Source organism: Scyliorhinus torazame, chromosome 12 (assembly GCF_047496885.1).
Source record: "Scyliorhinus torazame isolate Kashiwa2021f chromosome 12, sScyTor2.1, whole genome shotgun sequence".
NCBI classification, from domain to species: Eukaryota; Metazoa; Chordata; class Chondrichthyes; order Carcharhiniformes; family Scyliorhinidae; genus Scyliorhinus; species Scyliorhinus torazame.
In genome coordinates, this window is record NC_092718.1 from 159920463 (window position 1) to 159947250 (window position 26788).

A 26788-nucleotide genomic window follows, 5' to 3' on the forward strand; every position below is an offset into this window, starting at 1 on the left:
CTTTATCATTTACATTTAGCCGCGATGATGTCATTGGGAAAGTTACTATAGCTAAGGATGTACTTATAGCCAACCCAAAAGGTAAGCCCATTTTAGATATAACTGCATGCCCATGGATTGCTGTACTTTACAGAATAATTTGTCGTTGTTTACTGAGTATTAATCCAGAATGAGGCAGATCAATAAAGAGCGCAACATTATATACTGGAAGTAAAACCCACAACACAGAATTGCTGTGTGTGTGTGTGTGGTGTGTGTTTTGGGTGTGTGTGTGTGTCCCCCCGACTTCCTCTTCGCACGTGTCCTTGACTGTGGGTGAGATTCTCTCGCCTCTCCGCTGTGTGTTTCTCGGTGGCTGGAGGCAGCCCGCCATTGCCCAGTGACGGGATTTTCTCATCCCGTCACTGCCAATGGGATTTCCCATTGAATCCACTCCATGGCGCCAGGAAACCTGCAACGGGGGGGGGGGGGGGCACCGTTGGAGAAACCGGAAGATCCTGCCAGCGTGAACAGGCAGAAGATCCCGGGCAATGTTTCTCTCTCTCTCTCTCTCTCTCTCTCTCTCTCTCTCCCCCTCTCCCCCTCTCCCCCAATCAATGAGATACAACTTATATGATGTTACAGACAGCAGAATGTAACACTTTACGCATTAGGCAACTATTATCACTGAGATTTATTTCAGGGCCACCGGCTCTTTTTCCTCTTTTGGTTGTGTTTTCTTTTTCCTTCCATCCTTTACTGCTATCTTCTTCCAATTGCGTGATTCCATTCTTCAGATTCATGTTTTGTTTCCTGCAGCGTAAGCCCTCTGGGAACTGAGAAAATGTAAGTATGCTCCGGGCAACTTGTGTTTAAAGGACGTGAGTTTTTTGATGAGGTAACAGAGGAAGTACATGAGAGTAACACAGTTGCTGTGGCATACATGGAGACTTCTATTTTCTGAAGTGCCACATCACACAGGCTTGTCGGCAGGATTAGAGCCCATGAAATGAAAGGGAGCAGCAGCATGGAAATAAAATCAGCTGGGTGACTCGAAACAGCGTAGTGTTTTGGTTTTTGGGCCGGAGGAAGATATGTGGTAGAGACCCCCAGGGATTCGTTTTGAGACTTTTGCTTTTCTTGATCTATATTAACGACCTAGATCTAGGTGTAGAGGACACGGTTTCAAAATTTGCTGTTGACACAAAACTTGGAAGTATTGAGTAAGGAGGGTACTGAGGACATGGCTGGCGGAAGGGGCAAGTGAAATTTCATGTGGAGAACGATGAAGTGATCCATTTTAGTCAAAAGAATGGGGAGGGGCAATAAGAATTAGGGTATAATTCTAAAGAGGATGCAGGAGCATGGGGAGCACTGTATATGTTCAGTTATCATTTGAAGGTAGCAGGGCAGGTTGAGAAAGTGGTTATTAAAGCATACGGGGACATGGACCTTATAAATAGGGACATAAGAGAACAAAAGCAAGGAAGTTAGGATAAACCTGTGTAAAACACCAATTCAGCGTCAACTTGCGTATTGTATCCAGTTCCGAGTACCACATTTAGGAAAGATGTGAAGGCATTGGCGAGTGGGAGGGGGGGGGGGGGGGGGGGGGGGGGGAAAGATTAATGGTTTCAGGAATAAGTGAGGCGGATTAGAGAAACTGGGGCTGTTCTACTTGGTGAAGATTTAGAAGTCTGGAGAAGAGAGAAAGAAACTGGCAGAAGGATTGAGAACCAGAGGACACTGATTGAAGGTGAGGCAAGAGAAGCAATGGAGACATGACGAAAAACCCTTTTACTCAGCGAGTGGAACACACTGCCTGAGAGCCGGGTGGAGGAAGAGCCAGTCGTGGCTTTCAAAATGAAATTGGATAATTATCTGAAGAAGAAAATTTTCAGGGCTACAGGGAAAAGGCAGGGGCATTGGACATTGTACATGCAGAGGACCAGCACAGATACAACAGGCTGAATGGCCTCTTTCTATACTGTAACCATTCTGTAATTCAATGAAACAATGGCTCAGATATTACATTGGACCATATGCTGGCCTTCCATGGATTTGAATTCAGCTCAGGGAGATAAGATGAAAGTCATCATCTATTGTGTGCATGGAAACCATTGGGAGTGCGATTTAGCAATCTCTACAATCCACTGACACTGGGCAACAGGCCAGATCTGAGCCTGAGAGGCTTAAAGATGGCTGTTGCGGCAAATGGTAAATGATAGCCATGATGCCATAAGGTTGGTGCAGAATAGAGGGAAGGTTGCTCTGCACTCAACTTTACCAAACTCAATACTGCCTTGTGCTGACAATAGCAGCATTAACTCACCCTTGATGAGCACTACCTTCCCCAAAAGTTGAAATGTTTGAGGAAAATTTCATTGTGAAATGTTTTGCGTTGAAATGGGCTGCTAATTTCACCCCAACCATGAAGTATCCTCAGTTTTGACGATATTCACAGAATTTACAGTGCAGAAGGAGGCCATTCAGCCCATCGAGTCTGTACCAGCTCTTGGAAAGAGCACCCTACCCAAGGTCAACACCTCCACCCTATCCCCATAACCCAGTAACCCCACCCAACACTAAGGGCAATTTTGGACACTAAGGGCAATTTATCATGGCCAATCCACCTTACCTGCACATCTTTGGACTGTGGGAGGAAACCGGAGCACCCGGAGGAAACCCACGCACACACGGGGAGGATGTGCAGACTCCGCACAGACAGTGACCCAAGCTGGAATCGAACCTGGGACCCTGGAGCTGTGAAGCAATTGTGCTATCCACAATGCTACCATGTTGCCCCGATATCTTGAGCTAAGCCTGCGTGGAGGGCAAGGGGTGAATCACTGTCAAGTCAAAACCTGTCACTGACTCAACACAGATGTAATCAGGAAAGTCTATGGAAAAATCAAGTCTGCTCCAGATTAACAGGACAGGGACTGGGCTGATTCAAAGTCTGCATACTGCTGCCTCAGTAGGACATTTAACTCTCATTCACACATTCCTAAGGCTTGGGTTCAAGTGAATGTGGTTATAATATAGAGGACGTAACGTTCAGGTGAGAGTTCAGAAACATATGTTGATGATATTGCACAGTGATTCACCCAGAGCCAACACTTCTGTTGTCATCGTCAGTTCTTCAAAATGAGGGTGACATCTGTCAGGCTTCATGATTTGTGTGTCCGCAGGAGACTTAGCAGGCCAATGCTAGAGCCACACATTGCCACATGTGTTTGCTCATGGGATGTGTGTGAGGTGTGCGGCGGCACATTTTATTGTCCTTCCAGTTGCCCTGAGATTATGGTAACGGGTCCATGTTAACCTCTGTAGTCCTTTGCTGATGGCGTTCCCAGGGAATTCCACTGACCCAGTGACGATGAAGGAATATCATTGTATGTGCAAGTCAGCATGATGTTGGACCTTGAGGGAGAGGTTTGAGGTGTTAGCGATTTCGCATTCTTGCTGGTCCAGCCAGAGACGCCCACATACAAATGTATAAAACATCATCTTAATATTCTGTTCTGGGTACCAGCTCATTGAAGTAAGGTTGCCTAACCTACTTCCACATAGGATTGCAACTCTTAACAAACTGGGATAACATTCATCCCAGGAGTCTGACTCAAACTTAAGTCCGAGAGGTGAAAGTGTACATTGGGCAACCCGTTAAAGCAGCGCTTCCCTAACTATTATCCAATATGATCTCCTTTTAACAATTGAAAATTAACACACATGCAGACGCCAAATAAAGCAATGAAAGTAGCAAAGGATTTAGTGACCGATAGCAGCATAGTTGTTATGTTCTTGTACAGACACAATTACTGAGTCGGCGTACTAAAGAACATCTATCATAGATTATCGTAGAATTTACAGTGCAGAAGGAGGCCATTCGGCCCATTGAGTCTGCACCGGCTCTTGGAAAGAGCACCCTACCCAAGGTCAACACCTCCACCCTATCCTCATAACCCAGTAACCCCACCCAACACTAAGGGCAATTTTGGACACTAAGGGCCACTCCACCTAACTTGCACATCTTTGGACTGTGGCAGGAAACCGGAGAACCCGGAGGAAACCCACGCACACACGGGGAGGATGTGCAGACTCCATACAGACAGTGACCCAAGCCGGGAGTCGAACCTGGGACCCTGGAGCTGTGAAGCAATTGTGCTATCCACAATGCTACCATGCTGCCCCCTCTAGTTCAAGACATCCAGTTCATTTTATTATTTTATTAAACTGTGGGTAGGAAGCTAATGCTATAAAACTGGAACTAATACAAACCCGACTGACCACAATGGTTTCTCCTCAAGGCTCCCCCCAGGCTAGAGTCACATGCTACTACTTGCCTGACACCTACTGGTCAGAGGCGATACATATTTACACAAACACTTGTTAATGCATATCACTACATCCCCTTTCCTTGAGATTGCGAGCAAAACGTAAAATACATTATTTCAGTAAATATTACATATAATATTCATTACAATGTATATCACATCATGTCAGCAATGTTGTCCATTCACAGACCCAACCATTCCGGTTTCTTTCTGTTTCTCGTTGATCGTCTCAACTTTGGTAAATCTGGTGAATCTGTGTGATTGTTCTGAACTTCTGTAGGTACATCGACTATGATTGTACCATCGTTCTGAACATCATTCTGTACATTGACATTTAACTCATTCACTGCTTATGTTGGTTTCAATAAATGTAAACTTTCATATATATCCTCGCCTTTTTGTTGAGCAACATAGAACATATAACATTACAGCGCAGTACAGGCCCTTCGGCCCTCGATGTTGCGCCGACCTGTGAAACCACTCTAAAGCCCATTTACACTATTTCCTTATCGTCCATATGTCTATCCAATGACCATTTGAATGCCCTTAGTGTTGGCGAGTCCACTACTGTTGTAAGCAGGGCATTCCACGCCCTTACTACTCTCTGAGTAAAGAACCTACCTCTGACATCTGTCCTATATCTATCTCCCCTCAATTTAAAGCTATGTCCCCTCGTGCTAGACATCACCATCCAAGGAAAAAGACTCTCACTGTCCACCCTATCCAATCCTCTGATCATCTTGTATGCCTCAATTAAGTCACCTCTTAACCTTCTTCTCTCTAACGAAAACAGCCTCAAGTCCCTCAGCCTTTCCTCATAAGATCTTCCCTCCATGCCAGGCAACGTCCTGGTAAATTTCCTCTGCACCCTTTCCAATGCTTCCACATCCTTCCTATAATGCGGCGACCAGAATTGCACGCAATACTCCAAATGCGGCCGCACCAGAGTTTTGTACAGCTGCAACATGACCTCATGGCTCCGAAACTCAATCCCTCTACCAATAAAAGCTAACACAACGTACGCCTTCTGAACAACCCTCTCAACCTGGGTGGCAACTTTCAGGGATCTATGTACATGGACACCAAGATCTCTTTGCTCATCCACACTGCCAGGAATCTTACCATTAGCCCAGTACTCTGTCTTCCAGTTAGTCCTTCCAAAATGAATCACCTCACACTTTTCTGCATTAAACTCCATTTGCCACCTCTCAGCCCAGCGCTGCAGCTTATCTATGTCCCTCTGTAACTTGTAACATCCTTCCGCACTGTCCACAATTCCACTGAATTTAGTATCATCTGCAAATTTACTCACCCATCCTTCTACGCCCTCCTCCAGGTCATTTATAAAAATGACAAACAGTAGTGGTCCCAAAACAGATCCTTGTGGTACACCACTAGTAACTGGACTCCAGTCTGAACATTTCCCATCAACCACCACCCTTTGTCTTCTTCCAGCTAGCCAATTTCTGATCCAAACTGCTAAATCACCCTGAATCCCATGCCTCCGTATTTTCTGCAGTAGCCTACCGTGGGGAACCTGATCAAACGCTTTACTGAAATCCATATACACCACATCAACTGCTTTACCCTGATGAAAAATATTCATTTAGCACCTCTCCTATCTCCTCGGACTCAAAGCACATGTTGTTTCACTTTTGGGAATGCTCATTTATTCCGCCTTAAACCCTGTCCTTGCTCAGTTATCACAGTATAGGACCTTGGACCTGTTTTCTGCAATACCTGAACACATTTTGACCAACCATCAGCGTCCTCCACTCTCACCATGTCATTTGGGTACAAAGATTTCAGATTCCTGGTAGACTTGTCATAATATTCCTTTTGTTTCTTCTTCTGAGATTCCATTTGATTTCTTTTTTTATAAATGTTTTTTTATTGGGTTTTTGAACAAAGTATGTTTACAGTTATGTACACAGAATAAAATATATCTATATATAGAAGAGAAGAAAACTAAACTAATAAAAAAAAGCTGCTAGGATATTGTGCACTAGTTCAACAACAGGAACTCTGTACAGTTAGCAATATTTTTAACACATATGTAGGCACCTGTTTGTGGAGGTGCAGGAGAAACAATTACATTAGCTATGGCTCCATTTGATTTCTTATCTTCTCACTCAGCCTTTCGCCCTGGTATTGCATGGCAGAGTTGTTTGTAGTTTCCGATTCATCAACATTGCTACTGGTGATAAACCACACCTTAATGGAAGTGTTCGATAACTTAGCAGTTCTAAATATGGATCATCTTTCCTGTCCATTGCCTTCTTCAGTAACTGCTTGTCTATCTGAACCCCCTTTTCTGCTTTGCCATTTGATTGCGGGTATAATGGGCTTGACGTTACATGATAAAAATCATATTGCCATGCAAATTCCTGCCATTACGATGAAAGCATGATCCATTATCACTCATTACTACCTCAGGTATTCTATGATGTGGAGATGCCGGCGTTGGACTGGGGTGAGCACAGTACGAAGTCTTACAACACCAAGTTAAAGTCCAACAGGTTTGTTTCGATGTCACTAGCTTTCGGAGCGCTGCTCCTTCCTCAGGTGAATGAAGAGGTATGTTCCAGAAGCATATATATAGACAGGTTCAAAGATGCCAGACAATGCTTGGAATACAAGCATTCGCAGGTGATTAAATCCTTACAGATCCAGAGATGGGGTAACCCCAGGTTAAAGAGGTGTGAATTGTGTCAAGCCAGGACAGTTGGTAGGATTGCTACCAGCATTGCTGCCGGCATTGCTGCAACATCCTCAGTACTCAACACCGACAACTGCCAATCTCCAGACGCAATTCTGCAACTCATCCGCTTCATTCTGGATCACAACGTCTTCACCTTCGACAACAAGTTCTTCATCCAGACGCACAGAACAGCCATGGGGACCAAATTCGCACCCCAATACGCCAACATCTCCATGCACAAGTTTGAACAAGACCTACTCACCGCACAGTACCTTCAACCAACGTTATACACCAGATACATCGATGACATTTTTTTCCTTTGGACCCATGGCGAAGAATCACTGAAATGACTATACGATGACATCAATAAGTTCATGGGCAGCACGGTAGCATTGTGGATAGCACAATTGCTTCACAGCTCCAGGGTCCCAGGTTCAATTCCGGCTTGGGTCACTGTCTGTGCAGAGTCTGCACATCCTCCCCGTGTGTGCGTGGGTTTCCTCCGGGTGCTCCGGTTTCCTCCCACAGTCCAAAGATGTGCAGGTTAGGTGGATTGGCCATGATAAATTGCCCTTAGTGTCCAAAATTGCCCTTTGTGTTGGGTGGAGGTGTTGACCTTGGGTGGGGTGCTCTTTCCAAGAGCCAATGCAGACACAATGGGCCGAATGTCCTCCTTGTGCACTGTAAATTCTATGATAATCTATGATTAATCTAGGACAACGGTTCGGCACAACATCGTGGGCCGAAGGGCCTGTTCTGTGCTGTATTTTTCTATGTTCTATGACAAACATGGGACACAACCGACAGAATACCTTTCGTCGTCCAGTACTTTCCTGGAGCGGAGAAACTACGACATCTTCTTCACAGTCTTCAACACGTCATCGATGAAGATGAACATCTTGCCAAGGTCATCCCCACACCCCCACTACTTGCCTTCAAACAACCGCGCAACCTCAAACAAACCATTGTTTGCAGCAAACTACCCAGCTTTCAGAACAGTGACCACGACACCACACAATCCTGCCATGGCAATCTCTGCAAGACGTGCCAGATCATCGACATGGATACCACCATTACACGTGAGAACACCGCCCACCAGGTACGCGGTACATACTCGTGCAACTCGGCCAACTTTTTCTACCTTATACGCTGCAGGAAAGGATGTCCCGAAGCGTGGTACTTTGGCGAGACCATGCAGACGCTGCAACAACGAATGAACGGACATCGCGCGACAATCATCAGGCAGCAATGTTCCCTTCCAGTCGGGGAACACTTCAGCAGTCAAGGGCATTCAGCCTCCGATCACCGGGTAAGCGTTCTCCAAGGCGGCCTTCAGGACCCGCGACAACGCAGAATCGCTGAGCAGAAACTTATAGCCAAGTTCCGCACACATGAGTGCGGCCTCAACCGGGACCTGGGATTCATGTCGCATTACATTCATCCCCCACCATCTGGCCTGCGAAATCCTACCAACTGTCCTGGCTTGATACAATTCACACCTCTTTAACCTGGGGTTATCCCATCTCTGGATCTGTAAAGATTTAATCACCTGCTAATGCTCGCATTCCTAGCATTGTTTGGCATCTTTGAATTTGTCTATATATGTGTTTCTGGAACATACCTCTTCATTCACCTGAGGAAGGAGCAGCGCTCCGAAAGCTAGTGACATTGAAACAAACCTGTTGGACTTTAACCTGGTGTTGTAAGACTTCTTACTGTGCTCAGGTATTCCATGTTGTGCAAATGTTGCTTTTGGTTACAAAATTTGCTGATGAGCTAGATAATTGTGCTGTCTCTGGATAATTTGAGTAATAATCTGCCACTACCAAATATTCTTTAACATCAAGGTAGAATAAGTCTATCCCAACCTTTTGCCAAGGAACTGACACAATTTCACCTATTTTCATCACTTCCTTTGCTTGTTGATATTGATAACGTTGATAGCGTAGAGCACCTGGCTCTAGCTGCCGATACACCCCAGAGAATTGCTGGGTCCGTGGCCGTGCATGCACATGGCGGCGGCTGCAGTGGCCGCGCCGTGAAACATGGTGGCGCCCGCTCGCGGACCCGGCCTGCGAAACATTCCCTCCCCCTTTGGCCGGCTCGCGTGTCCCGGACCACCCCCTGTGTGGGATCGGCCCTCCCCCGACTGTGGCAGCGCTGGACTGATTTCCATGCTGAGTTCCCGACGGGTGACGCGCCGTCGGAAACTCGGCTGGTCGGGGCGGAGCATCGGGGAGCAGGCCTCAGTCAATGTCATGAGGCCGCTGATACATGGTGCGGCGTACTCCTAGAGTATGCCGCTTTGCAGGGGGTGGGGCATCGCGAAAGCGGCGCTGCCCCCCGATTTGGTCGGGAACTTGGATTCTCCGGCCGGTCACCGAACGCGATTTAGGCGCCGCCGACCGGAGAATCCAGCCCAGTGTCTCGCACTCTTTGCTTGCATTTCTCGATTCCAAAGTGACCCTCATGAATCTTTTGTCGCAAATCCCTGCGCAAAGTCTGTGAAATTACGATTCTCTTTTGCCTCAGTTACAAACCATTTGCTACACTTAGTTCCGACCGCATGTGGTGATATTTAGAATATCCATTGTTGAGATTGTGTATCACCATTTGTAATACTTCATCCTTCTCTGCTTGAGCAACAGCTTCTTTAACAATCAGTTTTGACTTTGCATCCGACACTGGTACTGTTTACATAGATTTACAGGAACCTGCGCATCCTCTCCAGTGGAGCTGTCATCTTGTCCTGTTGTAGTTCTAGACAACGCATCCATTGTCACAATATGCTTGCCAGGTGTATATATTAATTCAAAGTCATATCTCTGAAGTTTCATCATCAGACGTTGAATACGAGGAAATATCTCAATGAGATTCTTCTTGATTATTGCAACCAGCAGTCTATGATTTGTATCAACAATGAACATGGGTAGACCATATATGTAGCTATGGAATTTCTCCAAAACATTCACTAGTCGTAAATGCTCTTTTCCTATTTGTGCATAACGCTATTCAGATTCCATCAGAGATCTTGAAGCATATGCTACTGGTTTCCAGTCACTACCATTTTCTTGTTGCAGCAATACTGCACCTAGACCATCCTTCAATGCATCTGTTGAAATCTCGGTAAATGTTAATACTGGTATGGTCATTAGAGCTTTCTTTAGACTTATCCATTCTTGTTCATGCTGTTCAGTCCAAGTGAAGTTGTTCACATTCTTCAGGGTATCTCTAAGACATGCTGGGTAGGATTCTCCATTAGCCGACTCCCAAATCAGGAAAGGCGATTGGGCGGAGAATCGGTACCGATGCCGAAATCGCGGCAGGCCCGATTTGACGCCAAATCGCAATGTTCCAGCACCTCGCATCAATGCGTTCCAGAACGCACGTCCAGTAGACACCATTTGCATATCATTAGCGGGCCTGACCCGGTATTCTCCGGGGACGAGTTGCCGATGGCATGGTTCGCTTGCACTCTTAAAAATCGTGAAACAGGCGTGGCGACTGCTGATGGAGAGAGAAGGGGTATGGAAGGTGTCCAGTATCGCTGACAGTAGTTTGCTGACAGTTGTGCCGTTGGTCGGGGGACTTCTGCCGGGGATGGTGGGAGTATTGGAGGATGGCCAGGAGGTGCGCTGTGGGGTTGGGTGGATGGGCACGTGCCGCAACCGGCAAGGCAGCCATGCAGCTATGCATACCGCTAACAGTCCACTTTGAACTTAGTGCCATGGGTCGTATAGGTGCCCCCTAGGGAACCCCCCTGGGTGCCCTCTGGCCGGAGCTGTCCCATCAGTTGTATGAGCGTGCTCCAGCGCAACCAGTGCCACCTTGTTAGCTGGGATAGGTGTGTGTGGGGATTGTAATGTGTATGTGTGGCTGCAGCTTGTCAGCCTCCTGAGTGTTGATCTTAGACCCGGCGAATCCCGCACCATTTTTCATTGGAATCGATTGTGTTCCATGCGGCACCGCTGCTAGCCCCTCAATGGTAGTGGAATCGGTCCAGTTGCGGTTCCGGTTTGTATGTCGTAAAAGTTCACAGATTCTGCATTGACGTAAACACGTAGGACTGGAGTCTCCAATTGCCGAATTGCTGAAATTGCATTCGGCGATTGGCTGGAGAATCCGTTTTGACGCCGAAATCAGGGGCGGCGCCGTTTTTCAGATGCTCCACCCTCTCCAAAACGGCATCATCGTTGAGTACATCGCATGCTGTTGGGACGTCACCTGAAGGCCCTCCCCGATGCTCCGCCCCCGATGGGCCGACTTCCCAACGGCGTGGGGCGCGTGTGCTCTGAGATTTCGGCAACCTCGCATGGCGGCTGCGGACTATGTCCAGCACTGCCACAATCGGGGTGGGGAGCTATTCTGCTGACCATGGGGGCTCCAGCGGGGGCTGTGGGGACTGGAGGGGGGGCTACAGGGGGGCACTATCTGGTAGGCCGGGTCCACGCGCGGCCGGCGCCATATTGTACAGTGCGACCGGTGCAGGTCGCTGCCAGGCTTATGCCTGGCCATGGACCCGGCAATTCTCCATCCCTATCTGCAGGTAAAGCCCAGGCTTTACGGGGCGCGGCTTCTAGCCCCCCACTGGGTGGAGCATCGGTGTGGGGGGGCGCCGCCACCTTTTTGGTCGTAAGACTAGACACATACTTCGGACACAGTCTCAGATTCGGAGAATCTAGCACTTTAGCCTCAAAAATGGAGAGTCTTGCCTGCTGTCTTTTCTGAGAGATTTGGTATGAACTTTCCAATTAAGTTGATCTTGCCCAGTACTCTTAGTACTCCCATTTTATCTGTAGGTCGAGACATATTTATGGTGGCTTGTATCTTCATGTCATCAGGCTGTATTCCTTGAACAGATAATCTGTCTCCTAGGAATGTTATTTCCTTTACTCCAAAACTGACATTAAGCCTTATTGAGTCAAAGCCCACTCAATGCACTCTATGCTCGGTTTGGGCAGGAAACTATTGATCCACTATCGAGTGCCCCAGCAGCCCAAAACACACCCATAACCACCGTCACAGCATCCAAAGTCAGATCGGCCTTCCTGAAAGTGAACCCTCGGAAGGCGACGGGTCCGGACGGGATCCCTGGTTGTGCACTCAGAGCCTGCGCGGACCAGCTGGCAGATGGACCTGCCCCTACTCTGCGGACCTGTCCCTACTCCGCCTGCTTCAAGAAGACCACCAACATACAGAAGAACCAGGCAACGTGCCTCAATGACTCCCGTCCGGTCCCTGACATCAATCATAATGAAGTGTTTTGAGAGGTTGGTCATGAAGTGTATCAACTCCATACTCCCAGAACGCCTAGATCCACTGCAATTCGCATATCACCGCAACTGGTTCACAGCAGATGCCATCTCCCTGGCCCTATATTCACCCCCTTGCATCTCGACAAGAAGGACTCCTACATCAGACTCCTATTTATTGACTACAGCTCCGCCTTCAACACCATAATCCCAGCCAAGCTCATATCAAAGCTACAAAACCTAGGGCTTTGCTCCTCACTTTGCAACTGGATCCTTGACTTTCTGACCCACAGACCACAATCAGTAAGAATAAACAGCACCTTCTCCACAATAGTCCTCAATACCAGGGCCCCGCAAGGCTGCGTACTTAGCCCCCTGCTATACTCCCTATACACACATGACTGCGTGGCAAAATTTGGTTCCAACTCCATCTACAAGTTTGCTGATTACATGACCAGAGTGGGTCGGATCTCAAACAATGACGAGTCAGAATACAGGAGGGGTTTCCGGGTGCGGCAATGCGGAGCTGAGCCGCACGATTCGGCAGCTCCCGCGACCACGGACTTTTGGGCTCGCTAAGAGCCCCAACGGAACTTTTTTCGGAACTAACCCGTGGGGAAGGTAAGAGGGAGGTCCCCCTCCAACTTGTATGAAACGGACTTGAAGCGTAACGGCCACAAAAGTGGCATTGGAGCAACGGGAAAAACCGGGGAAAAAAGGCAAAATGGCGGCGGCCAGAGACAAAGGGGAGCTGCAGGATTTGGAGCAACGGGAAAAAACGGGGAAAAAAGATATAATGGCGGTGGCCAGAGACAAAGTGGAGCTGCAGGAGTTTATTAAGCACTGCTTCGAGGAGCATCGAGAGGAGATGCGTAAGGAAATGTTGGCGCCTATGCTTTCGGCAATCGAAGGACTAGGGATCACCTAGAAGGCCCATGAGGGTCAGATCCAGGAGATACAAAAAAGAGTTGGTCAGAACGAGGACGAGATCTCGGGCCTGGTGGTGAGAGTGGAGCAGAACGAGGCGCTACACAGGAGGTGGGTGGGAAGACTCGAAGACCTGGAGAACAGGTCGAGGAGAAAGTATCTGCGGATCCTGGGTCTCCCTGAAGGAGCGGAGGGGGCTGATGCCGGGGCATACGCGAGCACGATGCTCGGGGCGATGATGGGCAAGGAGGCCCCTTCGAGGCCGCTGGAGTTGGACGGGGCACATCAGGTGCTGGCGAGGAGGCCCCGGGCAAATGAGCCGCCAAGAGAGATGGTGGTGAGGTTCCACCGGTTCACGGACAGAGAGTGGGTCCTGAAATGGGCCAAGAAGGAGCAGAGCAGTAAGTGGGACAATGCAGAGATCCGAATATACCCGGACTGGAGCACGGAGGTTGCAAAGCGGAGAGCGGGTTTCAACCGGGCCAAAGCGGTGTTGCACCGGAAAGAAGTGAAATTCGGAATGCTGCAGCCGACACGACTGTGGGTCACATACAAGGGCCAACACTATTACTTTGAAATGCCTGAAGAGGCGTGGACATTTATACAAACCGAAAAGTTGGACTCTAACTGAGGGTTTGTGAGGGTGGGGAGGATATTTGAGGTATGATGTGTGATGGTTGTTGTATATAGGGGGTCAATCACAATCACGCGCAGGAAATGTTACACGGGCTGGGGGAGAGAGATACGCGATAAGAGCTGCGCCAGAGGGGGCGGAGCGGGCTTTGGAAAGCGCGGGGTTTTGCTTTTCCCGCGCGGGGGGGGGGGAGAGCCCCTCCAATCCGGCTGATAACGTGGAACGTGAGGGGGCTGAATGGGCCGGTGAAGAGGGCTCGAGTGTCCGCGCATTTAAAGGGACTGAAGGCGGACGTGGCCATGCTCCAAGAGACACACCTGAAGGTGGCGGACCAGGTCAGGTTAAGAAAGGGATGGGTAGGACAGGTATTCCACTCGGGACTGGACGTGAAGAATAGAGGGGTGGCAATATTAGTGGGAAAGCGGGTGTCATTTGAGGCCAAGACTATTGTAGCGGGCAATGGAGGGTGATATGTAATGGTGAGCGGTAGGCTGCAGGGGACGTGGCTGGTGTTGGTAAACGTATACGCCCCGAACTGGGATGATGCAGGATTCATGAAGCGCATGTTGGGGCGCATTCCGGACCTGGAGATAGGAGGCCTGATAATGGGAGGGGACTTCAATACAGTGTTGGACCCAGCACTGGACCGCTCCAAATCAAGGACTGGAAAGAGGCCGGCGGCAGCCAAGGTACTTAGGGGGTTTATGGATCAGATGGGGGGAGTGGACCCATGGCGGTTTGCAGGGCCGCAGGCCAGGGAATTTTCTTTCTTTTCCCATGTACACAAAGCCTACTCCCGGATAGATTTTTTTGTTCTGGGCAGGGCGCTCATCCCAAGGGTGGAGGGGACGGAGTATTCGGCCATAGCCGTTTCGGACCATGCCCCTCACTGGGTGGAACTGGAGCTGGGCGAGGAGAGAGACCAACGCCCGCTGTGGCGGCTGGATGTGGGACTGCTGGCGGACGAGGTGGTGTGTGGGAAGGTGAGGGGGTGTATCGAAAGGTACTTGGAGGCCAACGACAATGGGGAGGTGCGGGTGGGGGTGGTATGGGAGGCGTTGAAGGCGGTGGTCAGGGGAGAGCTAATCTCCATTAGGGCTCATAGGGAGAAGACAGAGGGCATGGAAAGGGAGAGGTTAGTGGGGGAGATTTTGAGAGTGGACAGGAGATACGCAGAGGCCCCGGAGGAAAGATTACTTGGGGAAAGATGACGGCTTCAGAAGGAGTTTGACCTGTTGACCACAGGGAAGGCGGAGACACAGTGGAGGAAAGCGCAGGGGGCGACCTATGAGTATGGGGAAAAGGCTAGTCGGATGCTGGCACACCAGCTCCGTAAAAGGATGGCAGCGAGGGAAATAGGGGGAGTCAAAGATGGAAGGGGAGCCACGGTTCAGAGTGCGACGAAAATAAACGAGGTATTTAAGGCCTTCTATGAAGAGCTGTACAGATCCCAGCCCCCAACGGGGGAAGAGGGTATGAGACGATTCCTAGAACAGCTGAGATTCCCGAGGGTGGAGGAGCAAGAGGTGGCTGGTCTGGGGGCACCAATTGGGTTGGAGGAGCTGAGCAAGGGTTTGGGGAGCATGCAGGCGGGGAAGGCCCCGGGACCGGACGGGTTCCCGGTGGAGTTCTACAGGTAGTACGTAGACCTGTTGGCCCCGCTACTAGTGAGGACCTTTAATGAGGCAAGAGAGGAGGGGACCCTACCTCCGACAATGTCGGAAGCGACAATTTCTTTGATCCTAAAGCGGGACAAGGACCCACTGCAATGTGGATCGTACAGGCCGATCTCGCTCCTCAATGTGGATGCAAAGTTGCTGGCAAAAGTGCTGGCCACGAGGATCGAGGACTGTGTCCCGGGGGTGATTCACGAGGACCAGACAGGATTTGTAAAGGGTAGGCAGCTAAACACCAATGTGCGGCGGCTCTTAAACGTGATAATGATGCCATCGGTGGAGGGAGAAGCGGAGATAGTGGCAGCTATGGACGCAGAGAAGGCCTTTGACCGAGTAGAGTGGGAGTATCTCTGGGAGGTGCTGCGTAGGTTTGGGTTCGGGGGAGGGTTTATCAGTTGGGTTAAGCTCCTTTACAGAGCCCCGGTGGCGAGTGTAGTGACGAACCGGCGGAGGTCGGAGTACTTTCGGCTGTACCGAGGGACGAGGCAGGGGTGCACCCTGTCCCCCCTGTTGTTCGCATTGGCGATCGAACCATTGGCCATGTCATTGAGGGAGTCTAATAACTGGAGGGGGGTGGTTCGAAGCGGAGAAGAGCATCGGGTGTCGCTATATGCAGATGACCTGTTGCTGTACGTGGCGGATCCAGTGGAGGGGATGGTGGAGGTCATGCAGACTCAAAGGGAGTTTGGGGAGTTTTCGGGCTACAAGTTCAATGTAGGGAAGAGTAAGCTCTTTGTATTACAGGTGGGGGACCAAGAAAGAGGGACAGGGGACCTACCGCTGAGGAGGGCGGAGGGGAGCTTTCGGTATCTGGGGATCCAGATAGCCAGGAGTTGGGGGGCCCTACATAAACTGAATCTGACGAGGTTGGTGGACCAAATGGAGGAGGATTTTAAAAGATGGGACATGCTACCGCTCTCGCTGGCGGGTAGAGTGCAATCGGTCAAAATGGTGGTCCTTCCGAGGTTTTTGTTTGTGTTTCAGTGCCTTCCCATCGTGATCACTAAGGCCTTTTTTAAGAGAGTAGGCAGGAGTATTATGGGGTTTGTGTGGGCGAATAAGACCACGAGGGTAAGGAGAGGGTTCCTGGAACGCAGTAGGGACCGAGGAGGGTTGGCGCTGCCAAACCTGGGGAGCTACTACTGGGCAGCAAATGTGTCGATGATCCGCAAGTGGGTTATGGAGGGAGAGGGGACGACATGGAAGAGAATGGAGATGGCGTCCTGCAAAGGAACGAGCCTGGGGGCGTTGGTGATGGCACCGCTGCCGCTCTCGTCGACAAAGTATACCACAAGCCCGGTGGTGGCGGCAACGCTAAGGATCTGGGGCCAGTGGAGACGGCACAGGGGTGCAATGGGAGCATCGGTGTGGTCCCCGATCAGGGGTAACCATCGGTTTGTCCTGGGGAAGATGGACGGGGGGGGATCCAGAGCTGGCATCGGGCGGGGATCAGAAGAATGGGGGACCTGTTCATTGACGGAACGTTTGCGAGCCTACGGGCACTGGAGGGGAAGTTTGAGCTACCCCCGGGAAATGCCTTTAGATATATGCAAGTGAGGGTTTTTGTGAGGCGACAGGTGAGGGAATTCCTGTTGCTCCCGGCACAAGAAATTCAAGACAGGGTGATCTTGGGTGCATGGGTCGGGGAGGGCAAGGTGTCGGCAATACACCAGGAGATGAAACAAGAGGGGAAAGCGCTGGTAGAAGAGTTGAAGGGTAAATGGGAGGAGGAACTGGGGGAGGAGATCGAGGAAGGTCTGTGGGCTGATGCCCTGGGTAGGGTTAATTCTTCCTCCTCGTGTGCCAGGCTCAGCCTGATACAATTTAAGGTGGTTCACAGAGCTCACTTGATGGGGGCGAGGTTGAGCAGGTTCTTTGGAGTAGAGGACAGATGTGGAAGGTGGTCAGGGAGCCCGGCGAACCATGTCCATATGTTTTGGTCATGCCCGGCACTGGAGGGGTTCTGGAGAGGAGTGGCGGGAGCAATATCTCAGGTGGTGAAAGCCCGGGTCAAGCCAAGCTGGGGGCTAGCAATATTCGGAGTAGTGGATGAACCGGGAGTACAGGAGGCGAAAGAGGCCGGTATTCTGGCCTTTGCATCCCTAGTAGCCCAGCGAAGGATCTTGCTAATGTGGAAGGAGGCAAAGCCCCCCAGCGTGGAGGCCTGGATAAACAATATGGCTGGGTTCATAAAGTTGGAGAGGATTAAGTTCGCCTTGAGAGGGTCTGCGCAGGGGTTCTACAGGCGGTGGCAACCATTCCTCGACTATCTCGCGGAGCGCTAGAGGAAGGTCGGTCAGCAGCAGCAACCTGGGGGGTGGGGGGGGGTGGGGGGGGGGGGGGAACGTCGGGGGAGGGGGGGGGTGGGGGGAGGGGGAGCTGCCTGGGGGGGGTGGAGGAGCAAGAGATAACATGAAGAGTCGGGGAAACTGGCACGTACGGGAGAGATCCAGTGTACAAAGCTATGTAAATATACTATTTTGCCATGTATATATCTTGCTCCGCACGATTTCTCGTTTCTTTTTTTTTGTTTTGTTACGGGGGGGCGGGGGGGGTTATTGTTTGTAAGGGAGAAAAATTGTGTTAAAAACTTTAATAAATATATATTTTTAAAAAAGAATACAGGAGGGAGATAGATAACCTAGTGGAGTGGTGCAACGACACCAATCTATCCCTCAGTGACAGCAAAACTAAAGAACCTGACTTCAGGAAGCAAAGCGCAGTCTGCCTCAACAGAGCTGAGGTGGAGATAGTTGACAGCTTCAAATTCCTAGGAGTGCACAACACCAAATCTGCCCTGGTCCACCCACATTGAAGCTACCACCAAGAAGGCACAGCAGCGCCAATACTTCCTCAGGAAACTAGCATGCATTCTATCTGGCTGCATCACAGCCTGGCATGGCAACTGCTCGGCCCAAGACCTCAAGAAACTTCAGAGAGTCGTGAACACAGCGCAGTCCATCACACAAACCTGCCTCCAATCCATTGACTCTACACCTCCCTCTGCCTGGGGAAAGCAGGCAGCATAATCAAAGACCCCTCCCACCCAACTGACTCGCTCTTCCAGCTTCGTCATCAGGCAGGAGATACAGAAGTCTGAGAACACGCACAAACAGATGCAAAAACAGTTTCTTCCCCATTGTTACCAGACTCCTAAACAACCCTCTTCTGGACTGACCTGATTAATGCTTCACCCGATGCCGCTGTCTATGTATTTACACTGTGTACCTTGTGTTGCCCTATTATGCATTTTCTTTTTATTTTCTTTTCTTTTTATGTACTAAATGATCTGTTTGAGCTGCTCACAGAAAAATACTTTTCACTGTACCTCAGTACACGCGACAATAAACAAATCCAAATTTCTTCTGATATTTTGTATTACCTTAATTAGCTTATCATTGTGTTCCTCTTGGGTGGAACACCAAATTATGATGTAATCGACATATACTCAAACATCCTGAATGCCTTCAATAATATGTTGCCTCCCTCTGTTGTCATGTGAGAGTACTTTAAGAAATGGGTGTTTATAAATAGGTATGCATATAAATATCTGTAGTGAGAGTACCTTTAAGAAATGGGTGTTTACTACTGCAGTGATGACAGAGAGTGGGTGGAGCTGGGCTGCCTGTCAGCTTTTTACTTTCGTTTTAGGCTGTTTGCTGCAGGGTGTGTTTTAGTTTGGTTTTCCGTGTTGGAGCTGAAGCCAGACAGAACAGGTGTACTGTTGATCTCTCTGCCATGAAAAGACTTGATCATTTGGTGAATTCAGAATTATAAATGTTCTCAGCAGTGAATGTAAACCTAATGTGCTTCTGTTAAAAGGTGTTTCTTTTGTCTTCTGGATGTTGTTTGGGAAGTTATTAAGGATTACTTAGTGTTGTATTCTTTGGGGATTGTATTTGAATTGATGGTTGCTAAGATGTTCACTGTATGTTAAAAAGGTTAACTTGAGTTCATAGAATAAACATTGTTTTGCTTTAAAAAAATTACTTTTCGATTTCTGCTGTACCACACCTGTAGAGTGGGCCGTGTGCTCCCCATACCACAATCTATTAAAGATTGTGGGTCAGGTGAACTCCATGATACACTTTGGGGTTCTCTAAATCCTGGCCCATGACAAATTGGGGGCTCGTCTGGGATAAAAGTCTATCTATTGGATTGGCTTAGTGAACGTAAAGGCAGTGAGGGGTGAGCATATTGTGGTTGCTTTTCAGGTGTGGTATTTCAGTTTAAGTAGTGAGTGTGTTGTGGACAATGGCTCTTTCAGAGGCTCAGACGTTTTTGGGGGTGGAGACGGTCACATGCAGTATCTTACGGACAGAGACTAAAAGCAGACTTAGATTTGGCAAAAACATTGCAGTTAACATTACCTGACAAAATGATGAGGTAATTATGGCGGTGACTAAACATTCAAAGTTACCTGAGATACAATCTGACTCATTAGAAATGGCAAAGATCCAGTTGCAGATTAAGCAACTTGAACATGAGAAAGAATTAAAGCAGCTTGAATACGAAAGAGAGAGCGAGGAAAAAGAGAGAGAAGAAAGGAAAACAGAAAGAATAGCCCAAACAGAACAAAAAGAAAGAGAAAGGGAGATACATATCAGGGTAAAAGATAAAGAGAGAGAGTTTGAACCTCAGAAAATGGCCATGAAACATGACAGTCAGTTAAAATTGGCAGACGTAAAGGGAAACGTATAGTTGGATGATAGTGATGAGGATAGTGAGAAAGAGCGTCATAGTCGAAGGCTTGGTGGGAATCTATTTAAATATGTCCAAGGTTAGACGAGAAGGAGGTAGAAGCTTTTCATTTCATTTGAGAAGGTGGCTGAACAAATGAAATGGCCACAGGACATGTGGGCATTACTGATTCAAACAAAGCTGGTAGGTAGAGCTAGTGAAGTGTTTACATCACTACCGGAGGAGATATCTGAGACGTATGAGCAGGGAAAAAAATCCATCTTAGGTGCATATGAACTAGTGCCTGAAGCCTACAGACAAAGGTTTAGAAATTTAAGGAAATAATTTGGTCAAACATACATGGAGTGTGAAAGGCTCAAACGGAGTAATTTTGATAGGGCTTTGAAAATAGACCAAACGTATGAAGCTCTCAGAGAAATTATACTTTTGGCGGAGTTTAAAAATTCAATTCCTGATGTAGTGAGAACTCATGTGGAAGAGCAGAGGGTTAAAGCTGCGAGATTAGCAGCAGAAATGGCAGATGATTATGAATTAGTTCATAAATCAAAGCTTGGTTTCCGACATCAGTTTCAGCCTGTGAGGGATAGAAACTGGGGACATGAGAAATACTCAAGTGGTAAAGGTAAAGGTGATCTGATGGGAGATAATAAGGAGAGTGTACCTCAGATTAAAAAAGAACTCCAGGAGGGCGGAAGAGACATGAAAAGTTTCAAATGTTTTCACTGTAATAAACTGGGCCATGTAAAGTCACAGTGTTGGTGGTTGAAGAAAAGCACTGGGAAGGCTGATTTGGTAAAACAGGATAAGACTGGGGTTTGTTAAAGTGGTAAAGGAAAGCCCAAGTGAAGCAAAAGAGGTGCAAAAGATTGTACAGCCTGATCAAGAGGTGATTGATAAGAAGGTGCCAGATCTCTTGAAAGAATTTACTTGTGTGGGACAAGTTTATTCATGTGTATCAGGAGGAGCAGGTAAAGAAGTCACAATTTTGAGTGATATGGGAGCTAGTCAATCTGTAATGGTAAGAGATGAGGAGTTATGTCGTTTGGGAAGAAGGTTGCCAGAAAAGGTGGTAATATGTGGAATTCAGGGTGAGAGGAGTAGTGTTCCATTCTATAAGGTAAGGTGGGAAAGTCCAGTGAAGAGTGGTGAAGTGGTAGTAGGAGTAATAGAAAACCTATCATGTCCAGGAATACAGTTTATCTTGGGTAATGATATAGATGGATTGCAGGTTGGAGTGATGCCTACTGTGGTTGATAAGCCAGTGGAAAATCAGACAACTGAAGTGTTGAAGGATAAATATCGTGGGATTTATCCGGATTGTGTGGTAACAAGGTCACAAAGTCACAGGTTAAGACAAGAGGAGAAATCAAAGAGTGAAGATGAAGTTGAAGTGCAATTATCAGAAACGATTTTTGATCAGATGGTTGAAAAAGAACAAGAACAGGTGGAGGATGAGGCGGATATTTTTAGTTCAGGAAAATTGGCAACAGAAAGATATAGAAATAAAACGGATGGATCAGAAAGCATATATGGAAGAGGAATCTGAGTGTATACCAGAGTGTTATTACCGTAAAAGTAATGTCTTGATGAGAAAATGAAGACGTTTACATATGCAGGCGGATGAAAAGTGAGCAGAAGTTCATCAAGTTGTATTGCCGGTAGGGTATAGAAAGGAGGTGTTGCGAGTTGCACATGAGGTACCAGTGGGAGGTCATTTGGGAATAAGGAAAACTCAAGCTAAAATCCAGAAACATTTTTATTGGCCTGGACTACATAAGGATGGAGTTAAATTTTGTTGATCATGTCACACATGTCAAGTGATAGAGAAACCTCAAGCAGTGATAAAACCAGTGCCCTTAATACCCATTCCTGCATTTGAGGAACCTTTTACTAGGGTCCAAATTGATTGCGTATGACCGCTTCCTAAAACAAAAAGTGGGAATCAATATCTTTTGACTATAATGGATGTGTCTACTGGGTTTCCAGAGGCCATTCCAGTACGTAATATTACAGCTAAAAAGATTGTGGAGGAGTTACTTAAATTCTTTACTAGATATGGACTATCCACAGAAATACAATCAGATCAAGGATCAAATTTTACCTCAAGGTTATTCAAAGAAGTTATGGATATCTTAGGAATAAAACAATTTAAATCAACTGCGTACCATCCAGAATCGCAGGGAGTGTTAGAAAGGTGGCCTCAGACATTAAAGACAATGTTGAGGGCTTATTGTCAAGATTATCCAGAGGATTGGGATAAAGGAATTCCATTTGTACTGTTTACAATTAGGGATGCACCTAATGAGTCAACCAAATTTAGTCTTTTTGAACTAATTTTTGGTCATGAGGTAAGAGGACCACTTAAATTGATTAAGGAAAAATTGGTGAGTGAGAAATCAGAAATTACATTATTGGATTACGTGTCAAATTTTAGGGAACGATTAAATAGAGCAGGTGAATTGGTTAGACAACATTTAAAAGTTGCACAAAATGTGATGAAATGGGTAGCGGACAAGAAATCCAAAGTTCGTAGTTTTGCCAGTGGAGATAAAGTTTTAGTATTGTTACCAGTGGTAGGTGAACCTTTAAAAGCTGGGTTTTGTGGACCTTATCAGATTGAAAGGAAATTAAGTGAGATGAATTATGTGGTGAAAACACCGGATAGAAGGAAAACTCACCGAATGTGTCATGTGAATATGCTTAAAAGGTACTTTGAAAGGGAAGATGAGAAAAAGGAGGAGGTTTTAATGATTCTAACTCAAACTGATGAACCAAATCCAGAAGACTGTGAATGTGACATACCTCAAATTAAATTGGAAAATGAGGATGTTCTTAAAAATTGGGATAAATTGTTGAGTTACCTTCCATAGGAAAAATGGACTGACCTGAAAGAGTTATTGATATCACATGGGCAAGTTTGTGAAGATACATTGGGAAGTACTAAAATGGCTATACATGATGTAGATGTGGGAAATGCTGTTCCAATCAAACAACATCCATATAGACTTAACCCTTTAAAATTGGCACAGGTTAACAAAGAGATTGAGAGTATGCTTTAAAATGGCATAATTGAAGTGGGTTGCAGCCAATGGAGCTCACCCATAGTGATGGTACCAAAACCAGACGGTACCCAACGGTTGTGTGTGGACTATAGAAAGGGTAATGTAGTTACAAGAATGGACTCTTATCCTATCCAACGTTTGCAGGATTGCATTGAGAAAGTGGGACAATCAGCTTTTATTTCCAAACTGTATTTACTTGAAGGTTATTGGCAGGTACCTTTGTCTGAAAGGGCGAAGGAGATTTCAGCTTTTGTGACTCCAGATGGTATATACCAATTCAAAGTTTGCCATTTGGCACCAGCCACATTTCAATGGTTAACTAACAAAGTTGTTTCAAGATTCCCCAATTGTGCGGTATACATCGACGATCTGGTAATTTTCAGCCAGACCTGGACAGAACATTTGACACGTCTGATGGAGTTATTCGATCGACTCCAGGAGGCGGGTTTAGTGATAAACCTATCCAAAAGTGAATTTGGAAAAGCCCACGTCACTTTCCTTGAGGAGTTTCCGATACCCTCAAGCCCAAGGGAAATAATGTAATTTCTTGGCATGAGTGGATTTGATCGAACATTTGTGCAAATGTTTTGTAGCGTGATTGCTCCACTAATGGACTTGCTGAAGAAACGTCAAAAACGTCAGTGGACAGCGGACTTTCATTTGGCATTTGACGGCCTGAAAGCTGTGGTAACCAATGCTCATGTGTTGGAGAAATACAAGGGATTCTGTGATCAGATTGAACTAAAGTATTTGACTTTAAAGAGAAATGCCAAGACGTAGAGAAATGGACGGATCGTGCAAGGACCTTCTTGTTCAAAGAGACTGTCAATCGAGAAGGATTTCAGTTGGAGCAAGAAGAATAAAAATGGATTATATTATTATACCTGTTTGTGTGTTTTTTGAAACGCAGAAGTATATTTACTGTGTGCATTTCTTAAAGGATGGTGAAATGGTGAAAAATGAAACCATCTTGAAGTCGATGGTTTATTTATTTTTTCTTGGGGGGAGGTGTCATGTGAGAGTATCTTTAAGAAATGGGTGTTTAAGAAATGTACCTTTAAGAAATGGGTGTTTAAGAAATGTACCTTTAAGAAATGGGTGTATCTTTAAGAAATGGGTGTTTATCAGTGATGTCAGAGTGTGGGTGGAGCTGGGCTGTCTGTCAGCTTTTTACTTTTGTTTTAGGCTGTTTGCTGCAGGGTGTGTTTTAGTTTAGCTTTCAATGTTGGAGCTGAAGCCAGACAGAGCAGGTGTACTGTTGATCTTTCTGCCATGAAAAGACTATCTCTTGATCATTTGGTGAATTCTGAATTATAAATGTTCTCGGTAGTGAATGTAAACCTAATGTGCTTCTGTTGAAAGGTGTTTCTTTTGTCTTCTGGATGTTGTTTGGGAAGTTATTAAGGATTACTTAGTGTTGTATTCTTTGGGGGTTGTATTTGAATTGATGGTTGCTAAGATGTTCACTGTATAAGGTTTACTTGAGTTCATAGAATAAACATTGTTTTGCTTTGAACAATACTTTTCGATTTCTGCTGTACCACACCTGTAGAGTGGGCCGTGTGCTCCCCATACCACAATCTAGCAAAAGTTGTGGGTCAGGTGAACTCCATGCTACACTTTGGGGTTCTCTGAACCCTGGCTCATAACAAAATGCACGTCAATTGGCATCAACACTACTGGTTCCCAAAAGTTGTTCTGCAGTTTCCATCATCTTTTTGCCCTGGTGTTGCGTTTTCAGAGATTTATTTTTCGACGAGATTGCTATTACCTTCACTGTTCCACATTTTGCTTGTAGCAACGTTTCACCAAATTTGAAGAATTGTGGGCGGGATTCTGCACTCCCGCGCCGAAGTGGCCGTGCCGTCGTGAACGCCGTCGAGGTCCATGACGGCGCGAAACGGCCCCGATCCCGACCCATTCAGGCCCCGACAATGGGCTAGGATCGGGGCCGCGTCATCTACATGCGCCAGGCCTTGTCGCCGCGTAAAGGAGTCACCGCATAAATGACGCGGCCGGCGCTGCATAACTGGCATCACCCGCGCATGCGTGGTTGCCGTCCTCTCTGAGTCCGCCCCGCAAGAAGATGGCGGACGGATCTTGCGGTGCCACGGAAGAAAGGAGGTCCTCCTTCAGAGATTACGGCCCGACGATCGGTGGGCACCGATCGCGGGCCATGCCACATTTGAGGTACCCCCCGGTGCAGGATCCCCCCCCACCCCCCACCGCCCGCAGGCCACCCCCCCAGCATTCCCGCGCTGTTCCCGACGGCAGCGACCAGGTGTGGATGGCGCCGGGGGGAACCCGCCGTTTTGGACTGGCCTCTCGGCCCATCCGGGCCTGAGAATAGCGGGGGTGCCGGAGAATCGCCATTTTGGGTGTCTCAGGCGATTCTCCGGCCTGCGGCCCGCGGAACTCGGCGGGGCCGTTCCCGCCGCTTGGGAGAATCGCGGGCGGGCGTCGGACTGGCGTCCCGGGAAATTTTGGCGGTCCAAGCGATTCTACCAACCGGCGCAGGAGTGGAGAATCTCGCCCTGTGTCTTTCATATATTCACACTTCTGGGGCAGGATTCTCCGCAATCGGTGCGATGTCCGCCAACCGGCGCCAAAAACGGCGCGAATCAGTCCGGCATCACGCCGCCCCAAAGGTGCGGAATTCTCCGCTTCTTGAGGGACCGAGCCCTCACCTTGGGGGGCTAGGCCCGCGCCGGACTGATTACCGCCCCGCCAGCTGGCGGGAAAGGCCTTTGGTGCCCCGCCAGCTGGCGCGGAAATGACTTTGCCGTGCGGCGCAGGCGCGGGAGCGTCAGCGGCCACTCACGGCATCCCCGCGCATGCACAGTGGAGGGGGTCTCTTCCGCCTCCGCCACAGTGGAGACCATGGCGAAGGCGGAAGGAAAAGAGTGCCCCCACGGCACAGACCCGCCCGCGGATCGGTGGGCCAGGATCGCGGGCTAGGCCACCGTGGGGGCACCCCCCGGGGCCAGATCGCTCCGCGCCCCCCAGGACCCCGGAGCCCGCCCGCGCCGCCTTGTCCCGCCGGTAAGAGAGGTGGTTTGATTCTCGCTGGCGGGACAGGCATTCCAGCAGCGGGACTGCGGGCCGGAGAATCGCCGGGGGGGGGGGGGGGCCCGCCAACCGGCGCGGCGCGATTCCCACCCCCGCCGAATATCTGGTGCTGGAGAATTCGGCAACCGGCGGGGGCGGGATTCACGCCAGCCCCCGGCGATTCTCCGACCCGGCCGGGGGGGGGGGGGGGGGGGGGGGGTCGGAGTATCCCGCCCCTGATCTTTTATACTAGTTAATTTTACTTTAGTACAAAATCTGTGGGTGGGAAACTAATGCTATATAACTGGAACTAATACAAACATGACTGACCGCGTTCACCCCCCCGGAGGATCCCACCGACGGAGAATCCAGCCCCAGGAGTTTGCCTTGTTATGACTTACTTCCCACTGCCAGGGACAATACCAGGGTGCTGGAGATTAATACAATTTTATTTCTCGTGATCTCATTTGC

General features: G+C 48.2%; 1 protein-coding gene across 1 annotated transcript in view; it reads left to right on the plus strand.

Annotated features, from left to right (window-relative positions):
• Positions 1–26788, plus strand: part of rasa4 (RAS p21 protein activator 4) — a 397794-nt gene that overhangs the window by 34801 nt on the left and 336205 nt on the right. Inside the window, exon 4 of the mRNA XM_072469264.1 lies at positions 20–81. Coding sequence (XP_072325365.1) covers positions 20–81 — 62 coding nt within the window. The remainder of the gene's footprint in view (positions 1–19; positions 82–26788) is intronic.